We start from the raw sequence: 20,300 nt of genomic DNA, 5'->3' as shown, positions 1-20,300 counted from the left end.
TAAAATGAAGGAGGCAAGAAAGCTTTTTGGTAGGAGAGAATTGAGATGTAATAGTTTCGTTTATCCAGCTGTATAAAGCATACAACATATAACTGTTTAAAATATTTGATAATACCTTAGTGTAACAAGCCAGAAATTAAATAACACATCGAAAATATTATTAAGAACGTCAGTTAGAAAGGAAAATATACGACATCAATAGGAGACCGTTAACTGGGCGACAAAATAAAATTTTTTTATTGTTTCCTCCATTAAAATCACCATTATTTTCTATTAATTCAAGAAAAATTTAATATGTACAGTATTAAAAAAACGAATTGAACGAATTAAAAGAACGATTTTGTATTAACAAACATTTATGCACATTACATTATTTATTTATTTATTTTTAGAAGTGAGTAGGAAAGTCCAAAAGAACGATTGCTATCGATCCCCTAAAATTAACAAATATACGTAAAAAGAAAGACAACAGTTATATAAAATTAAAGATATTACACTATACGTTAAAACGAAAAAGTATAAAAGTTCTTCAAAAGAATTTCTTTTCGAAGAATCGGTTTTATTTGATGTGCATTGGTAACCCCTTCTGACCTCCAATAATTAATGCCAAATTATTTAACCTAAGCAAACAAGCCAATGACAAAAGTTGTTTTATATAAACCGAAGTATGCCATTGGCTTGATTAGTTGCTTGTCCTCTAGACCCGTCTGTAATTTAACGTGAAAATTACAATCTACGTAAACAGGAAATTTATTTTTCTATTATTATAAATTATAAATTTTATTGTGTTCGAGATAATTTGAAAATATTATATTAATAATAATTTCAAATTAATGATTGTTTACTCTTTAAAAGCTCTATTTACTCAAATCTGCAATTTAAAACACAAAAAAGGTCCTCGAAAAGTTCGAGAGGAGGAAAGATTTACGATGTTTCCGAACCTACGAATTTTTTAAGGCAAAATTTTCCAATGCAAAAGAGGTATTTTTTAATGAAAATGTCTTTTACTTCTAAATTAACTATTTACTTTTACTTTCTTTGCCGTTATGTATATATAACAATGGAAAGTGTTGGAATGGAAGACAGAAGAGGGCCATGTTTCATATCTTCAGAAGGGTCGAACATAAAGATTTTGCCCGTTATTAACATTTTAAATTTTTCATAAAACTCGTTCCTAGCCTCAAAATTAAGTTCTTTTTAATTTTATAGTAATGAAAAATATAAAGTTATTTTATAACAACACCTCATAACAGATGACGCTACATACAATTTCCTTTTCAATATATATCATACTGAATTCGACTAAACTTCAGCCAATAGAATCTGTAATTTATATTTACGTAATATATATGGCGTCCAAGAATTTATATTTAAATATGCTTAAGTTAAATTAAATAACTAAAATTTATTAATATATTATATGTTATAATATTAATATTTATTAATACTATAAAGGCAGATAATTAAAACTAAAAGTAAGGGGGCTATTAAACCCCTTTTCTCTTCCTTGTTTGACTTGCATAATTCATTTCCTTTTTTCCAGGGCTGTGGAGTCGCGTAAAAATCTAGCGACTCCGACTCCGACTTTTCCTTACCATCCGACTCCGACTCCGACTCCGTTTCATATACATAACAAGTTGGTAAGTAAAAGTCGGAGTCGGAGTCGGCGGATTTTCTGACGACTCCGACTCCGACTTTTACTTTTTTGCTTTTTTCTATTGTGAACGTCATTTATACACTGGTGTGCAAAGCTTAAGCAACAATGTTATTTTTAAGCAGACAGCCATGAAATTGTAGAAAAGGGCTTGCAGCGATCAGTACAACAAACACCCAATTCAGTAGAAATATGATTAATATTCAGGAATAAGACATGACAGGCGAGGGCACGCAGAACGCAAGCAGTCAGAGCACACAGTGCAAGACTACAATAAGGAGGTTTTGATTCCATACTGCATGCTTTCTATTCATTTTTGTGCTGGTATGCTGTCTTCGTATTTTAAGTACAAAATACTGCCTCTGTTTTCTGACTTTCATGTCTTCCGGGTGATTTTTTGCTAAGTTACGAACAAAAAAAAATTGTTGCTCATGTTTTGCACACAAGTATAAATAGCCCCTAATAATTACATTTAAAAATTATAAAATAATAATTAAAACTGCCCTTTACTCCGAAACTAAAAGTGAAGTAAAAATTCAAAAGAAAATCATCCAATCAATTGAAATATAGTATTGTGGGACGTTTGGAAAACGTACTTGTNACATACCATATCATATGCCGATAACATTGTGCTGGTAGCTCCTACGGCAGCTGCGCTCCGTAAAAAGATTTAACATATTTGTGAGTACTTAGAAAAGTTAAGAGTTACAATAAATCCAAAAAAATCATCAATAATGATATTCAGAAATGGCAGTAATATATCCAAAAAGCACATGTCTTTTTTTATCAATAAAGAAGAAGTGAAGATAGTTAAGGAAATAAAATTTTTAGGAATAACATTTACACCAAACCTTTCGTTTGAGAAACATTATAAAAATTCACTAAATAAAGCAATAATTGTAATAAATAACCTAATTGGTCTATTCTGTAAGACAAAACTAAAGAACTTGGGAACACACTTTCGACTTTTTAATTCACTTGTAATGAATTCAATGGGCTATGCGGCCCCAGTTTGGAGTATGGATAAATTTAATGATTTCGAAAAAATACAGAATATATTTATACGCAATATATTCCAGTTAGAATTTTATATCTCGGGCAGTGCCTTACGAATAGAAACAAATAGATTCAGACTAAATACTATATTAATAAAAAGATATTTAATGTTTCTACAAAAAATTATAAAGGCAGAAGACATAACAACAAAATTGCTGTTTTCACTATATCGCAAATCAAAGGAAACGGACTTAAGATGAAGTTGGATAATACAGTTATCAAAGATAGTAAATAAATATGGATTCTCTATTAAATTGTTTCTGGATCATACACACAATATGGAGCAGTACAGTAAAGAAATAATATACAGAGCTATGGAATTATTCATTGTTCAAGACATTGAAGACATACGAAAACGGGAAAATACAAGCTGGTATGCAACAATTTTAAATTACCCAGTAAATAATAACTATATATTGACAAATCTAGCCTTTAACATCAAAAAGTTTTTTATACAGATTAGGCTAAATAAACAGGGAATAATTATAAATGATAAATATATAGACTATACTCAATCTAAATGTTTAAATTGCAGCAAAATATTATATAGAGTTCATATTATATGTGAATGCTGTAACGAAAAAGATAAACTACAAAGGCTCCAGATGAGACCGTTGGCTAACTGTAATAGTGAGATGAAAATGTTTAAGACTTTTGACAGAGCTAATACTAACACAATTTATATGTTATATAACTATGTTAAACAATTTATTAAATAATAACTGTGAGAAAATATTAATGTATATTATACATCAGAAAATAGAATATATCATTGTTAATAAAACGAGAACATATGAGATGTTAAATTAGTACGCGTTTAAATAAAACGCCCTGTAACAGGCGATAGCCTTTTACGGCAAATAAAGACTTATTATTATTATATTATAAGGTTCAGATTTGAAACCTTTTTTCAAGTTTTAAATTTCAAACGTTGTTTTTAGTTTTAAATTTTAAGCGTTTTATCAAGGTTCAAATTTTAAGCGTTATTTTAAGGTTCAAATTGTAAACCTTTTTTCAAGTTTTAAATTTCAAACTTTTTTTTTTGTTTTAAATTTTAAGCGTTTTTTTAAGGTTCAAATTTTAAAATTTTTTTTAAGTTTTAAATTTCAAACGTTTATTATAGTTTTAAATTCTAAGCGTTTTTTCAAGTTTTAAATTTCAGGCTTTTTTTTAAGGTTCAAATTTTAAACCTTTTTATCAAGTTTTAAATTTTAAATTTTTATTTGAAGTTTCAAATTTTAAACCTATTTTTAAAAACCAAATTTTAAACCTGTTTTCAAGTTTTAAATTTCAAATTTTTTTTTAGTTTTAAATTTTAGGCTTTTTTCAAGGTTCAAATTTTAAACTTTTTTTCAAATTTTAAATTTAAAACTTTTTTATAGTATTAAATTTTAGGCTTATTTTTAAGGTTCAAATTTAAAACCTTTTTTTAAGTTTCAAATTTTAAACTTTTTCTCAAGTTTTAAATTTCAAACTTTTTTATTAGTTTTAAATTTTAGGCTTTTTTTTAAAGTTCAAATTTTAAACTTTTTTATAAGTTTTAAATTTCAAACGTTATTTTTAGTTTTAAATTCTAACCGTTTTTTTAAGGTCCAAATTTATAACTTTTTTTCAAGTTATACTTTTCAAACGTTTTTTGTTTTAGTTTTAAATTTTAGGCTTATTTTTAAGTTTCAAATTTTAAACTTTTATTTAAGGTCCAAATTTTAAATTTTTAAGTTTTAAATCTCAAACTGTTTTTTTAGTTCCGAATTTTAGGCTACTTTTTAAAATTCGAATTTTAAACCTTTTTTTCAAGTTTTAAATTTGAAACGCTTTATTTAGTTCTAAATTTTAGGCTTTTTTTTAAGGTTTAAATTTTAAACCTATTTACAAGTTTTAAATTTGAAACGTTTTATTTAGTTTTAAATTTTAGGCTTTTTTTAAGGTTCAAATTTTAAACCTTTTTTTATGAACCAATGTGTTAGAACCGAGCTCAACCCAGTATGAAAAAATATAAGAGAAAGTACAAAATGGATGTAAGTAAATAATATAGTACTTACAAGAGCCAACAAATCGAAGGGCTTGGTAGTCATGAAAAGATCTAGATATAACGAGCTGTTATTAAAATTTGTAAAAAAAAAAAAAAAAACACAACGCAAGTCTGTGCTCTTGTTCATGTGCAATGACTTGTTTAATGCAAGACTGTGCACAATGCACTGTGTCACGTGCATTGGAGCTGTTACAGATAAGAGTCAACCGTTTTTATAACACAACCATTGCAAAGGAACACGGAATGAAGAAAATGGTAGTTTTCTCCTCATCAGTTCTTAGACTGTTCGGTGTTGCCAAGACACATAAACCGGAATAAAGCATAAGACCAGTGGTTAATAAATGCTACTCACCTATAATAATACTAGAACGATTACTCAAAGGCTTTATTAACACGCACATGCCTACACACGAATATTGCATAAAAAGCCGCTAGAATTGCTCCAGAAAATGAAAAATATGAAATTAAAAAGAGGAGGTTACATGACGGTGCTAGATTACATGGCTTTATACCTCTCAATCAAACTAGATCCATGTTTTTGCCATCTGAGAGACTTCTTAATAAGCAGGATCAGAAATGCAGAAATGATAAGAAAATAGATACTAGAACTGACGCAACTAACCACATATTCATCGATCTTTAATTATTTTTTAAAAAAATAACATACGCTCAACATAGAGGAGTGAATTTGGGAAATCCCGTATCAGGTGCATTATGCCAGATGGTATTAAGGACATTAGAGAACTCTATCATACCGAAATACGCAGTACGCTATAATATACGCACGTTGTGTTGATAACTACTTGTTTATCTAGAAAGAAAAACCAGACATACAGCAATTTATAAGAGCTATGAAATTCAACAACTTCGGCCTAGAAATTGAGCTAGAACCAGAGAATGATAAAACTGTACATTTACTAGATATATCAATTGGAGTAAAGAGAGGAGGAAATCGCTACAAAAGTTTACAGAAAGACAACATACAAGTATAACCGTTAATACCATGGACTTCACACACCCCAGCAACTTATAAACTGGCTGCATTCAGCTTATAAAAAGAGCTTACACGCACTGCAGCAAAGTGCAGGACAGAATTAAAGAATTACAGCATATAATGGCAATTCGGAGTCAACCTGAATGCAATAACCAACAAATAAAAAAATGGACAGTAGATAAGTTAATGAACAGGAAAAAATAGAAGATTACACAGTGATGGAATAAAGATAATTTTCAAAAGGAATCCAGCGGTATATCAGATTTTACGTACGGACAAGGAAGTCATAGACAAGAGCTTTATTCCAAGAGTATACAGAATTCCCGTACAAAATAAAAGGCGGCATAAAATACTTTACTACATCGGAACCACAAAAAGCTCATTAAAATGAAAACTTCAATTTACTATCAAAATGTAGTTTTCTCTTTACACGTCGTTACAATAAAACTTAGCAATTGTATTCTTATCAATTGTTATTAAAGTATTATTTAGTTCCAGCTGTTCACATTATGGATTCAGAGACAATCGAACTCGTACCATCAGACGGGGATAAAATACTTATTTCTTCATCCACTTTTAATAAAATTCGCAACGAGCAGCTGGAATCTATAATGGAACGTGGAAAAAATTCGAGGATTCTGAAATTGCCATACCCCACAGTAGTTGTGGCTCGGATGGTTAAGTGAGATAATCTTAATATATTGTATCTTAAAATATAAAAGTAGAAATATTTGCATTCTCATAAATACATTTTGTACTTATCTTGCAGCTATCTGAGTACAGACGACCCTCAGTTGAAATCTTTGGACAGTGGTTTCCAGTTGTATGACTTGAGCAAAAAATATTCAATTAAAATTTTAAACAGGAAATGCGAAAAGTTCATTATCGATCGGTTAAGTATGAAAAATGTGTGCGNCTTATCTTGCAGCTATCTGAGTACAGATGACCCTCAGTTAAAATCTTTGGACAGCGGTTTCCAGTTGTATGACTTGAGCAAAAAATATTCAATTAAAATTTTAAACAGGAAATGCGAAAAGTTCATTATCGATCGGTTAAGTATGAAAAATGTGTGCGCAATTCACGATTTCGCGTGCAAAATGAATCTTTCCCAGATACAACATCGTTGCAGAAAAATTTTCGATACGTATTGGACAGAGATATTCGAGGGAGATGATTTCAAATCCTGTGAAACTACGACAATAGACAGGTTAGTGTCTCGTCCGTTATACACAAGTATGGACGAAGTGGATATATTTCTGGCCGTCTACAAGTGGATGAAAGAGAAGTGCAAACGAGAAATGGGAACGTCATTTGTTCAAATAAATGAAAACGCCAAGAAACAAAAATATCGAGAAGAATTGCAACCGTTTCTTGAAAAAATCAGATTCTTAGCCATGAGCAAACAGGAATTAATTAATAAAGTATTCAAACTTAATTTGTTTACCGAAGAAGAAGAAAAATCCATTCTCGTCTGTAAGGAAACCAAAAATTTTTCAGATTATCCGAGTTATTTGAGCAAAAACTCAAACGACAGATGCAGGAGCAAATATTCAAATTACGCACTACTATTTGAGTTTAAACATATTAAAGAATCTCCTCGCGTAACCGCCGAATCTAAGAAACCATTTACGTATTTCACCACCGAGATATTTGTGAGGGAAGATTGTTTCGTCACTAATCTCAATCTTCCCATTACTCTTAACAGTAAATACATACCTATGCATATCTATGGTTATATAAATTCGGTAGAAAGCGGTGTTTTTCATTTGGAATCTTTCTGCAATTCCCTAGGAAAAGTAGAGTTGGTTGAACCAATATTCTTTGGGAAGAGTTCGACTTGTCGTCTGTGCGCAGTTTTTGCTCACGATCATTGGCTCCTTCACAACATAAATTTACCTTTACGATCGGCAGAAACTTTTGCTACTCCCGAACAATCGGAGGGGGTGTTATTCGAGGAGAAGTTGATTAAAGATGGGATCATTGAAGAAGAAAGTGATAATTTTTACTTCCTGCTCTACTTGTATTTTTGAAATTAATCCGTATATTGCTTCACTTATTTCCCGTTTATTAAAAATTTAATTAACAATTCATAAACAATATTTTTAAAATACAATTGATGTATTTAAACATTTTCAATTTTTAACGCTCTTGTAGTCATTAATTAAGGGGCCTATTTATATAGTAACTACTGATGACGTAACGTTGAAGGATTTCGTGTGTCTTGAAACTTAATTTTAGACCTTTACAAATAATTTCTATTATTCAAAAGTAGGAATTTAAAGTCTGTTAATTTGGCATCTATGGACCAGAGTGATGCGTATTATTAAAAATAAATCCAGATTATCGAACGTTTCTGTATAAGGTGTGTCATTTTAATTCCTGGAATGGTCACTTAGTGTTGATCGTGACATAATTATATCGATACAACACACAGATTTGTGTTCTAACATGTTTGAACTTGCATCATTCTCAACCTGAAAGAGCTAGTTGTCAATTAGCTATTGGGAAGGTAATCGTTATCTGCGTGTAATATTTTGCATAAAAATGGATGACAGAAATTTAGGGCGATGTATTAATATTACATTTTTGTATGAATATCGGCGAATTCGCTATTGAAATTTGTAACGTTCCTTCTTTATGTAGCCCGGGGTCACTAACGGGACGTTCATTTAAATACCAAAAAAAATTTTGGTTAATCGATCTGGTGTATTCCTTCCTCTTCTACTGGCGCCGTTATTGACCATGGCAGGAGGACTAATTGGCACGGTAATAGTAAAAAGAATCTAATGGCGAAGAAACAGTTNTATCTGCGTGTAATATTTTGCATAAAAATGGATGACAGAAATTTAGGGCGATGTATTAATATTACATTTTTGTATGAATATCGGCGAATTCGCTATTGAAATTTGTAACGTTTCTTCTTTATGCGGCCCGGGATCACTAACGTTCCTTTAAATACAAAATAAACTTTTGGTTAATCGATCTGGTGTATTCCTTTTTCTTCTACTGGCGCCGTTATTGACCATGGCAGGAGGAGTAATTGGCACTTTAATAGGAAAAAGAATCTAATGGCGAAGAAACAGTTCGGGCGCCGAAAGATCCTATCAGAGTATCTGTCGTACCANCTTATTAAATTTATATATATAAATTTTCTAGAATATTTAAACTAAAAGTATTTAATTAACAAAAGTTGTCTTACTGGAGACAATGACTAAGCAAAACTACAGGAAAAGCTTATTTGTGTAAATAACCATCTGTTTACAATGTTCGAACTCGAGAAATAGACTCTTCCACTTTTAGGGTTAGAAGGGTTTAAGTAGCTTAAGATTTCCCTTCTCTTGGTGAAATTATTTTCGGTCTTTAAAGTTTGAATTAATAAGCTGTGTTCACTTTTTGATATACAGACGATTCACCTTCTGTGAGTCGCATGGGTCTGACAGACCCGACGCGATTTTTAGTCAAAATTTTTTAATATTAAATATTTTTTGAAAAATTTGAAAAAATTAATATTCCTCAAACTTTTTAACCAGATTAACATGCTGTTAAAATTTTTTGCATAGCAACGCTCATTTTTTAGAAAAAAAATGCTTCACGAGTCGCATGGGTATGACAGACCCATGCGACTCACGGAGGGGGTAAAAAAACGTCAATTAATTTGTCGCCGTTGCCGATAGCGAGTGTCGCAATAACTTTATCGCGCTGAAGTTGTCGCGCGGTGTCTATTATACTTTATAATATCGTTATTTATTTATATATTTATATTTTTGTTTTTTTTTTTTTAATATTGTTTTCAAAATTAATGTCTAATTAACTTTTAATCATTTTAATTATTATTCTATTTTTATCATATAATTTTTATATATTACTTATGATGATTCTTCGTATATTAGACGATGCAAGTTGGCATTTTTTTACATTTACTAACCAATGGGAAACTTGTGAAAACAGTCTAGCTATAAATTGCCGGGAAATATCTCCCCCCTTTCGGCAATGATCTTGGAAATCAAATGTAAACAATCGCTATAAATTCGCTTGTTTTATTCGCGTTTTGAGCTATAAATTGTTAATTAAATATTGTTTCACAATGTATATACGAGTAAGCATGTTCTCAAAACTGTCTAGCAATAAATATTCCCGGGAAACTCCAACTCTCTATAGTAAGTCTATGGAAGATGTTATTGCTGTTAATTGGCTTTAAAATTTTTGTTTCTACGCCTATTACACTGTAATTGGTAATTTATATTATGACTGATTTAAGTTCAACGAATGAGAGGTTTCTTCAGAACCATCTGGTCTGGATTTTCCCGCGAAGAACCAATCAACGTGATTAAAGTCAGAATGTAAGCAAACCTTACAAATAGCTATCTTCTTCATTTTAGAGCCGTAATTCTGGTAATTTTACTCCTGAATGTTCCTGACAAAACAAACATTTGTTTAAATAACGTCAATTAAAATGAAAAGTAGCGAAATTAGAGCTGAAAACGATGAAAATGGCGATTAACTAACTTTTATTTACATTCTGACATTGATTTAAGTGAAAGGCTAATTCTTATCGCAGTCAATTTCCCACAAGACAATTCTGAGAAGATGCTTACTCGATCAAACGAAATAAAAGAACTATATGTTAGCTAATTAGCCCCTAAACATTATGAGAGCTAATTAGATATAAAGTGAAAAATTACAACTATGCGACAATCATATCGCATAGCTATCATTATTGTAAAATCAAATAATCTAAATTAATCTGATAAAAATACTTTAAATTGTTATCTGCAATTATTATCTATTTATTTTCCATCGCTAAACAACAAAACAAAACTAAAACAAGAACGTAAACTACATTTTAAGTAATTATAAATGAAATCGCTGCGTTTAATCGCGTTACGACTTTGTTGTCGCGCAATACGCAACGCGCGACAGAAAAAAACAAAAATAAATTATGACAATACAAATTGTGAAAATTACAAAATTTTTGATAATTGCATTTTTATAACATTCAGGTATTGACATGGATGTATTTTTTAAGTATTATTTTGTAAAAATTTTATATTATGAAGAAAACAAATTTCAGAATTGAGAGCATGTCGTAAATTGCCGAATTTTTGATGGTCCACCCATTATTTTTTCGATCGCTTCTTTTCATGCACAGAAAACATTTATAACTAAACTATAAGCAAATAATTTTGATGGATTCTATAATATTTTGAACGATGTCAATTTTTGAAAATAGGTGATCGAGTTAAGCCTAACACACGACTATATCAGATAAAAAATTAAAAATAAAATTTATGTCTAAAAATCATACGAAACTATCTATTAAATCATAAAGACAACATTCTTATGAGTAAAATGAAGTAAAATCTTTGTCAATTAGTCGATTTACAACTCAGAAAAGAAGTGTTGAAAATAGAGTCATAAAACAATTAACGTTTATTGACTTTCGCGGTAGGGGGTAACGCGGGGTCGGTTGACAAATTTTCTCGCAGTAGTGCAAAAGTTCTACTCACTTCGCTTGAAAGTGTCATATTTCTTCCCCACTTACAAACAAACCCGATGGCAATCGGTGAAACAGGAGATAAATTACAGCGAGTTGAAATTTGATATGTTTATTTTTTTGCGTTTTTCGTATCGAATTACATAAAAATAAATATTAAAAAATTCATTTTGTCAATACGCAAGTAATTTATATCACTAGATAGAAAACAAAGCGCAGAATCCAACTAAGAAACTGTAGTTTCTTTACGCGATAGATAAAATTGAATTATTTCATATTAAAAACACTGGGTCTGTAAGACCCATGCGACTCAAGTAAAGGCCCCATTCCTAGCGACTTACGCAGGGTTAATTAATACTCATTTGGTTAAAGTCTAGATACGTATACCGTCATGGCGGCGCTTCCTGTTGTTAGGATGGTAGACTCGCTCCGGACGCCGACTGTTTGGAGCCGAGTGTGGTCGCGTGACTACGCGCGGGCGCGATTACAAACGAAAGATGGCGGATGCGCCGCGGCGAAAAAGGGGTGAAAGAGATCGAAAAAATCGCTCAAACGAATTATTAACAAAAAAACGCATTTTTACTCACCGTTGTCGTCGTCGATGGTCATTCCGCGACACTAGCGCGCTTCTTTGCACCGTCGCGACGCTCTTCCTCGTTTTTTCTCTTGCTCGCGCCGCTTGCTCGCTTCGGCGTATCGCTTCCGGTGATGCTGCCGGAACGGTTTTTGGCTTCTTCCATTCGGGGGCACGCGGCCCGCTCCCGGATAAATTTTTCGTAAACGTTCGCAAAAAACATTTTCGAAACGTTTGCCCGGCTTTGAACTTTCCCGTATTTCGGATACTTTCTATACATAGAGAGGAGTATGGATAGGAATCGCGAAGTTCCTCCGAGTAGTGAATCGGCGCAGTGATTTTTCTTCTTGAGAATCCCTTTCGATACTCTGCGTATGTACGCCGTTGAGCGGGTTCACAAAACCGGTACTGCAACTTACCGCAGCGGCCAAACACGAAGACTTCTTCAACGAATCGTCTATGCAAATGAGGTGCCTGACGAAAGTGAACATCGTTCCCTACGATACCTTATAGCAAATGAAGGCATATCCTAACATCGATACTTAACTCCGGATATTCCGATTCCAAGCAACGAAAGAAATATTTCGACGTTAAAAATCGTCGAAATCCACATTTCTGTGCTAAAGTCGAACAACACGCAACACGCAAACCGACCCGTCGAATTCAAATCGACCACACCAACAAAACAAAAGCGCGCGCGCACACACACATCGACAGCAGACATCGCGAAAGCGCCACCTGGTTCAAACCACATGGAACGACACGGTCCGGTAGGGGCATCACGCGACAACACGTCTCCAACGCGTCCAAGGGAGCGAGGCTATTATTTATCGGTCTACAAAGCGGGAGAAATCATGTTCAGAATGAATATATAGGTACAACAGTTTTACGTTATACACTTCTTTGTCTTGTAAGAGACGAGGAACCATTCCATGCCACCCGGCATGCAATAGCCACAACAATGATGCATGCTAGGCAGGCCTTTAACCGATAACTTATCTGTTAAAGGATTTTTCTTTTTTTTTCAGTTCGTAATGCAAACTTGTATTTATGCTTTGTGTGAATGTAGGACACACACGAGGACAAAATTTAATTTTTACTTAATTACGGGGCGTCGGTGTCCGTATATTTAGAACATACACAAAAATCATTATATTAACAAAAGATCACTTTGATATTAGTAATAATATCTATTGAGAGATCAGAGATATTATTTGATTATCATACAAAGTGTGATAAAATATGCATAGATATCTTTACTAACAGGATTGCATTTCTAGCTACTCCACTCCTCAGTCTACTGAAGGGCATATTTCGAAATACTTCCCTGTTCATAGAATAGAGATGTCTTTTCTTTTTTAAAAAGCAGCGTTTCCTGGAATGGTAGCTCTTAGAAAATAAAACTTGATTATCGCGGAATTATCAAAACCCAAGAAGATAAGCTAATACAAAACTTTAATATTTATTTTTAATTAGTCATGCATTTATTCATACATCATTGTCGGAAATACTACAACTTTCAAACGACAAAGATGTTTGTTTGAAAGTAATAATAAATATCTTTTTGTTGTTTTAGGATTTCTTCGAGTGAGATACGAATCCAAAACAAAAAACAAGAAGAAATTATTATATCAGAAGCTCAGTTAAATAAAGTCATGAACAGGAATTTTGAACTTCTCATTAAATACTGTGAAAATTCGAAAGTTCTGTTCATGCCTTATCAAATCGAAACCATCAGACAATTCGTTACGTAAGTTTTTCATGATATTAACCTTTCATTTAATTTCAATACATTGTCATAAATTATAATTTATATTTTTTAAACAGTTATGTACAGACGGACGATCCCGGATTGGCCTTTATTACACACGCTTTCGATCTGTATCATCTGAGTTTAAGATACGAGCTAGATGATTTAAGAAAGAAATGCAGATCATTTATCATTCGGAAAATAAATTTGCATACCGTCTGTGCAATCCACGATTTTGCACGTGAGATCAGTGATGTGTTCATTACTTATTATTGCTGGCTAGCTTTCGACCAACTCGGAGAAAGATTATTTACAACAGTCGACTTTATGTGCTGTAAAATTACAACAATTGATAGATTGGTATCTCGAGCGATATATGAATCTGTCAGTGAATTTCGTTTACTCCAAGCCGTGTATCAGTGGAGCATAGAAGAAGTTAAAAGAAAGCAGGGTGCAGACGTCTTTTATTCCATGAATGAAGAATCGGAAAGGAATGCAATTAGAAGTGTAATGGAGCCATTTATTGGAAAATTCAGATTTCTTGCCATGAATGAAGACGAATTGCAATCTTGTGTTGTAACAATGAACTTGTTAAGCGAGTTAGAAAAGATTCATATCTGGCATACTTTTAAGACTGGTAATTATTACTTTTATCCCAGTTACTTCAGTCGAGAAACAAAAACCAGAAGCGGATTAAATTATCGTAACTTGTTCTCGTACGTAAATAAAGATCCTTCTATGGTCGCTAACAGAAAGGTGAAAGGTTACATACATTTTAGCAGCGAAGTAGTTGTGATGGAGGATTGTTACGTCACGGCTCTTCGATTTCCGATGATGCTTGGCGAACGTTTTCCAATGTTCGTATACGCGTATATTAATAATTTGGATAACGAGTATTTTTCGTTTCACACCGTTTGCAATGCACAGGGAGTAGCAAATCTGCAAACGAAGTTGTATCTAGATAAACATTGGTCAATTCGTTTCTTTGCTTTCTTTTACCTCGCTGAAAATGTCCAACCCGATATCGAGTTTTTACCTCAATTGAGTTACTTTATGAGCGACGAAGGAACAGATGCCAGGAAATTTGAAGACAAATTTTTAATCGGTGACAGAAACCTTATGAACAATATTTACTTTTCGGTTGATTTATATTTTTGAAGTTTAAAGTTTCTTTGAAAGAAACTGAAATCTAAACGAGAATGTAATGTAAAGTTAAATTCGAATATCATTATTTCTTACTGTATCACTGTAAACTTACTGCAAAATGTGTGTTTACAGTACGTGAACGAGATATTCAATTTATTGGGTTTACAGAAAACAAAATTTAAATATAAAGTGCTAATGTAATTTTTTTCCTGAAAAGTAAATTGTGATTTTTATTGCAGTAGTTGTTTGAGAAAGAAACATAATTACAATCTTACAGCATTAATCTCTTTTTTCTTCATGTTATTGACGATAGAAATATAAAAAGTTAAGACTTGAATTTTTGTCTAAATGTAAGAGCAAATCGATATTCACATTTGAATTTCAGTATTTACAATATTGTTATTTGTATTCTTTGTCAAGAATGTAATGTTTTTTCATTCTTTTCATCTACGATACTTTGCGTAAATTTATTTGGCTTCAAAATTAATTTTTTTGAAGTGAACGTGTCCGGATCTTTTACCTGGTTACTGACATTTTCTGTTAAAAGAGCAGTGCGTTTAGAACGAGTTGACGTCAGAATTTCTACAGCAGCAGTTTGCATAAAAGATCACTATTCAAAAGCTTTATAAAGTGTATCTTTAATATTACGGGATTACACTAAGATATTTTTGATAACGGTACTGTACTTATTTTTAATACTAAACAATGAGATATTGGAGAGCATTAAAAAATTTTCGACTAGTTTTTTTAAAATATACAATTTCTAAAAATAAATATAAAAATATTTATTTACTATATTTACAGCAATCGTATTTTGTAAAATTTTTATTGCCATATTTAATTTAATGTTAATGATGCTGCTTTATTGCATGCCTGTTTTACTGTATAAATGAATATGTTTAACCTAAAAAAACTGACGATGCGCATTATAACTGCAATGGAAATCACCTCTCTTTGTTAATATGGAGATTATAGCTCAAATAGGCTCTTTCTCCGATAGACTTGTGTATGATCGCTATGCGACCGATGAGCCAGCCGTACCTGAACGGCCTAATCGCGCGCGCGGGTAATAATGCCTTCCGGGAGGACTTTTATGGGGAACTGGCCTTATATTCAGTCGTTATTGGCAAGGAGAAAACCCGTAAACTCCAAGCAGCCAGCCTGTCCGACCGTGGCGCGAACCCACGACGAACCTCCCAGTCTTTAGGGTCTGGTCACCACTACTATGAGCGGCAACGGAGACCACGAAATGAATTTCCTTTGCTGCTAGACTAATTTATTAACACCTGCACCTAATTTCGAGGGTGAAAGAAGTGCCCGGGATGAGTTCGAACGAAAGTTTAGACTAATTCATTATATTAGGAGGGGAAACGTTGTTGAGATGGGTTTTTACAATAGTTTAGACCAGATACATTCGCGAATGTGGTCGCTTGTTACAGGTGTTGTATGTTGTTTCGGACCAAAAATCGATGCCCGCGGTCCCGTTACACAGGTGGTCGTTTAATACAGGTAACTTATACGAAGACTCTATGGATAAACTATTCCGTGCCAGAAATTTTTGCCCGTTTTGACAGGTGCCCGTCGAATGCAGGTGGTCGCCTAAGCAGTTTTCACTGTACTTGAAAAATTAATTGTGTATTGGAGCTAAAAATATGTGTTGTTTAATGGAAAAAGTATTTTAATTTAATCGTTTTTTTATATAGTTTTCTTCCTTATCTATTCCTTAAATTGATTTGTTTATTAAGATTATTTATTAATCATAACTGATTAATCAGCTGTTTATCAAACTGGTACTCGGACCGTTGAAAGTCCGAAAGTATGTCAGAGACGTCACGTAGTTGAGGTCAGCAAAGAGCTCTAGCGGAAAATGAATATTGCAAATGTATATTATTTTACTCCAGAATACTGTATATGCAAGCCTTTGAATTTTTCCGTGATGTATGTTATGAATTCTTACATACTTATTCGCTTGTGCCAACGATAGATCTGACATCTAGCGGTATTAGCGCGAACTACGTAATGGCGGCTGCTAAGGGTATAAAGTCTGACTGCAGTAAAGTCTGTGGTCTGTTAGAATTAGAAAGTGTTCAAGCTACAATGGTAAATAATAAGTATTGCTGTGAATTTAGATGCAAGTCTAAAGGTTCATCAAACTCAGTACATATGCACACATTCGCAAAACATAAATTACATCGAAAAAAGTGGGAAATAAAACTGAAGTTAGCACTTTAGTTTCACCAACACCTAATTTTACTGTGCTTAAAATTCTTTCATTTTTACAAACGTTTTCAACCTATCTAATATAGACCATCGTCAGGTTCAATATTATAAATGTTCCAAAATGGAACGTACCGTTTTTGAATATTTTACATATTTAAAATTCAAAAAAATAATTTAACTTTAAAATAAATTGAAAGAAGTGTGTATATTAAATAAATAAATAAAAAGTAAATAAAATAAATCAAAGACAAGTCTGTCTAAGGGATCACCATTGAAGTAAGACGTCTGTGTGTCACTGATTATTTTTACTTTTAATTGAATGTTTGCGTTTTTTTAAAGGACTTTTTTTACCTTTGGCGGCATGAAGCCCAAAAAAAAGGAAGGCCTGTCGCCATTAATGTGTATGTGTAGTCTGAAATGCAAAATAAATGGTGATCTCTTTTGGACAGACTTGTCTTTGATTTACTTTACAATAATCCAGCCATCGGACGGAAAAGTTCAAAAAGTAAATAAACAAATAAAATATAGAAAACAAAGCTAACTAGAAAGAAACATGGTTTTGGGTGCTCTTTTATAAAAAGTCGAGAATGGTCTATAAGAAAAAGAGCACCCAATATCTATAGCTTGCTACGGAACGATAAAGATAGCATAAAAAAGGAAGAGAAAGCTGGGGTATATAAAATGAAAATATATAACAGAAAAAATAATGGGACTTAAAAACCCTTAAATCATGTTTCTTTCTAGTTAGCTTTGTTTTCTATATTTTATTTTATTTTATATACACACGTCTTTCAATTTATTTCGAAGTTAAATTACTTTTTTGAATTTTAAATATGTAAAATATTCAAAAACGGTACGTTCCATTTTGGAACATTTATAATATTAAACCTGACGATGGTCTATATTAGATAGGTTAAAAACGTTTGTAAAAATAAAAGAATTTTAAGCACAGCAAAATTAGGTGTTGGTGAAACTGAAGTGAATTAGTTGCTAAGAGGTGGATAGATATGAAGTTATCAGTTTTAAATTATAATATTAGCCTTATCCTTAAACCTATGAAAGTTAGCCTATTTTCATATAATCACCCACGCCCTCTTCAATGCCCAAATATTTCTTTGCGCAGGATTTGCCATTCACAACATAAAAATTAACCAAGATATACGAAAAATATCCCTTCTTTAGCATTTCCTCTCCTTATAAGGCCTGTTTTCCGATCACCCACATATTCTAAAATGTCTTAAGGTGTAATCATCATGACTTAAACAACTACGAAATCAACTAGGATTAATGTCGGACACAAATGCGAATAATACTTTTTGACTACAGAGAGAAAAATACATTAAAAAGACAACACACATGTAACTCTCGTATATTGCCACGCACGCTATACCCTTTGTGGCAGCCATTTTGGTCGACTCATACGCCACCTATATTTACTGGCACAAGCGAATTAGTGTCCATTACCAAAAAGTTGGAAAGCACTGCTTAATAGTAATTTCTCAATTTTATTTTCATTATTTTATACTGTTTTTTTATTTTTTATTTTTTTTTTTTTTTTGTCCTCAGCCATACTCATTGAAACAATTACATTTCCATCAATTTAATGCTTTTTCTGAACTTGAACTTTCCTTCATTTTAACTTTTTCTATTGGTTGTCAGAAAAGCAAATTGCTAATTACCATATAGACCTAAATTGTTGTGTTGTATTGATTAATATATTATGTTGTTGTACTGATTTGTTTCATTTTATAATAAATTTGTGTTTCTTTAGTAATAATGTAATATTCCCAGTGTTAAATAGTAAAAATTTCAAATGAACTTACACTTGTTATGATACAGTAAATAATTTTTTTTTTCATGTATTAAAATAACTTTAAAGTTATAAACTTCCAGAAAAGTTATTTTCTATCAATTTATCATTAATTCAATAAATGAAATTAGAGTAAACTCATACTTAACCTTTTTTGTTCAAGTTTCAAAATTGATTATTATAGCTTGAATTTTGATTTCAATATAACAAAACATAGCTCCTTTTCTAATTTTTTGTGTTAACACGTGTTGGTTTTTGTTGGTTACGATTTCGCTAGAGGCGCTATGGTTGGTCTCATCCAACGTGTTCCTGCAGGTAAAGCTTGTGTTTCGAGGTGATGTCACGTGACACGTTTTATACGCCTCCGATGTTCATCAACGGCAAAAACGAGCTTAACGAGCTTTAATCTATCAAGATTTGGACAGCACAGAACATGACTACTGTAATTATCGTTCAAATTATTAATTATAAAATGTTTAAAATAGGAAACAAAGCAGAACTAAAGTGAAAGGTGCAATGGGATCGTTATAACAGGGATAGAAAAAATTCAAGAAAGTTTACACAGCGGTAGAGGAACAAAGGACATCTATAAGACCTCGTGGCATATATGATCTCATGGATAGCGTTGAAACAGATTGTAACAGTGAATATGCAAGGTTAGTTTATTAAACTCACTGTTTTATTAATTGATGATACTTTACCAAAATATGTAAAAATGCAACCTAAGAAAAATTCCTCCGTCCAGCAAGAACGTAAAGTGGCCGATGACGTTCACGGTCGCAACAATAGTGCGATCACCAATCTTAAATCGATAAAATGTTTATTCTATAGCTAATATTTTCGTAAAATAAGTAGCCTATACTTTCCGTCATAAAATTAAACGAATATAACAAAAATTACACCTGGATTAGACAAAAATTGCAGATGTTATTAAAAAATTCACACACAGACGACGACTTTCATATAAGCAATTTATGTATTTTAATATTTTATATCATCTGACAAAAATGCTTTAATATAATAATTGTAATCAACAATTTTATCATCATAACTACGCTACATGCTCAAGCTTCTTTTATATTAGTAGTTATTGTTAATAATTAAATAATAATTGAAATAAATTGAATAAATTTAATACTAATTAAATACAATGAAATTAATGTTAGGCCTACATATAAATTAGACACGAACAACAGATAAGGTACAACTTTTAACTTTTAAAAAAGTTAAAGCCTTTGCTTCAGTCATTTCCTTCCATCGTTCACAGCATCCGCAGTTCATAAAAACCACAAAACATACGGAAGGAAATGACTAAAGCAAAGGTTTTGTCTTTGTTAAAAGTTGTACTTATATTTATTGTATTTTTTATTAAACGTAAATAACCGTCGGCCATGTTCAGTTTTATTCATTTTGCGTAACAGATAATGAATTTAATGCCCGAAATAAAATATTTTATTTCGGGCATATGTAATGACCCATGCGATTTACGATGAAGATAGAAAAACACCAATCAATTTCCGTTCTGTCGCCGTTGCTGACGTGAGGGGCAAGCAGGGAGTACGAAGTTTGT

General features: G+C 32.1%; 1 protein-coding gene across 1 annotated transcript; it reads left to right on the top strand.

Moving 5' to 3' along the window:
- Window positions 1-6,173: 6,173 nt before the first annotated feature.
- Window positions 6,174-14,712, top strand: LOC111614282. Its single transcript, XM_023355658.1, has 4 exons — window positions 6,174-6,418; window positions 6,665-7,756; window positions 13,381-13,554; window positions 13,632-14,712. Exons 1-4 carry the CDS (start codon window positions 6,246-6,248, stop codon window positions 14,710-14,712), a joined length of 2,520 nt encoding a protein of 839 aa, XP_023211426.1. The 5' UTR covers window positions 6,174-6,245.
- Window positions 14,713-20,300: the final 5,588 nt, after the last annotated feature.

The sequence above is a fragment of the Centruroides sculpturatus genome, unplaced genomic scaffold (genome assembly GCF_000671375.1).
Source record: "Centruroides sculpturatus isolate CEXI.00-Female unplaced genomic scaffold, Cexi_2.0 scaffold1968, whole genome shotgun sequence".
Taxonomy (NCBI): Eukaryota; Metazoa; Arthropoda; class Arachnida; order Scorpiones; family Buthidae; genus Centruroides; species Centruroides sculpturatus.
The sequence above is the reverse complement of the archived record's forward strand: the minus strand, read 5'-3'. Positions and strand labels throughout refer to the sequence as shown.